The sequence below is a fragment of the Pygoscelis adeliae genome, unplaced genomic scaffold (assembly GCF_000699105.1).
Source record: "Pygoscelis adeliae isolate BGI_AS28 unplaced genomic scaffold, ASM69910v1 Scaffold145, whole genome shotgun sequence".
NCBI classification, from domain to species: domain Eukaryota; kingdom Metazoa; phylum Chordata; class Aves; order Sphenisciformes; family Spheniscidae; genus Pygoscelis; species Pygoscelis adeliae.
The window spans coordinates 739,497-739,788 of NW_008824866.1; the positions used below are offsets into that span (position 1 = coordinate 739,497).

The following is a 292-nucleotide window of genomic DNA, read 5'->3' on the forward strand; positions in this document are numbered from 1 at the left end:
GTTACCGGGCGGGCGGGGGGAGGCAGCAGCAGTTGGCGGGGCGCTGAGGAGAGGGAAGGAGGGCTCTGGCGGCAGCTATGGCTTCGCTCGTGAAGAAAATAATCAGTACTGCTAGGGCCCCTGCTGCGCTGGGTCCCTACAGGTATGCCTTAGCGAGAGGCAGGTCTCTTGGAAGGAGCAGTGGTGAAGCGGGAGCAGGTTTTGCCGATGGGGTTTCGAGCAGGTCCCTGGAGGGGGGGGGTGTCTGTCAGGCAGCCCTGGGGGCTGTGGGGAGGGGGCTCCCCCCCGCCGC

At 66.8% G+C, this 292-nt stretch overlaps 1 protein-coding gene across 2 annotated transcripts in view; it reads left to right on the forward strand.

Moving 5' to 3' along the window:
- The first annotated feature begins 31 nt into the window (after window positions 1-31).
- The window catches only part of HRSP12 (heat-responsive protein 12), an 8,932-nt gene continuing 8,671 nt past the window's right edge, over window positions 32-292 (forward strand). For both annotated transcript variants that reach the window (XM_009324401.1, XM_009324402.1), the window contains exon 1: window positions 32-142. In XM_009324401.1, the coding sequence (XP_009322676.1) occupies window positions 78-142 (65 nt within the window). In that variant the 5' untranslated portion in view covers window positions 32-77. The remainder of the gene's footprint in view (window positions 143-292) is intronic.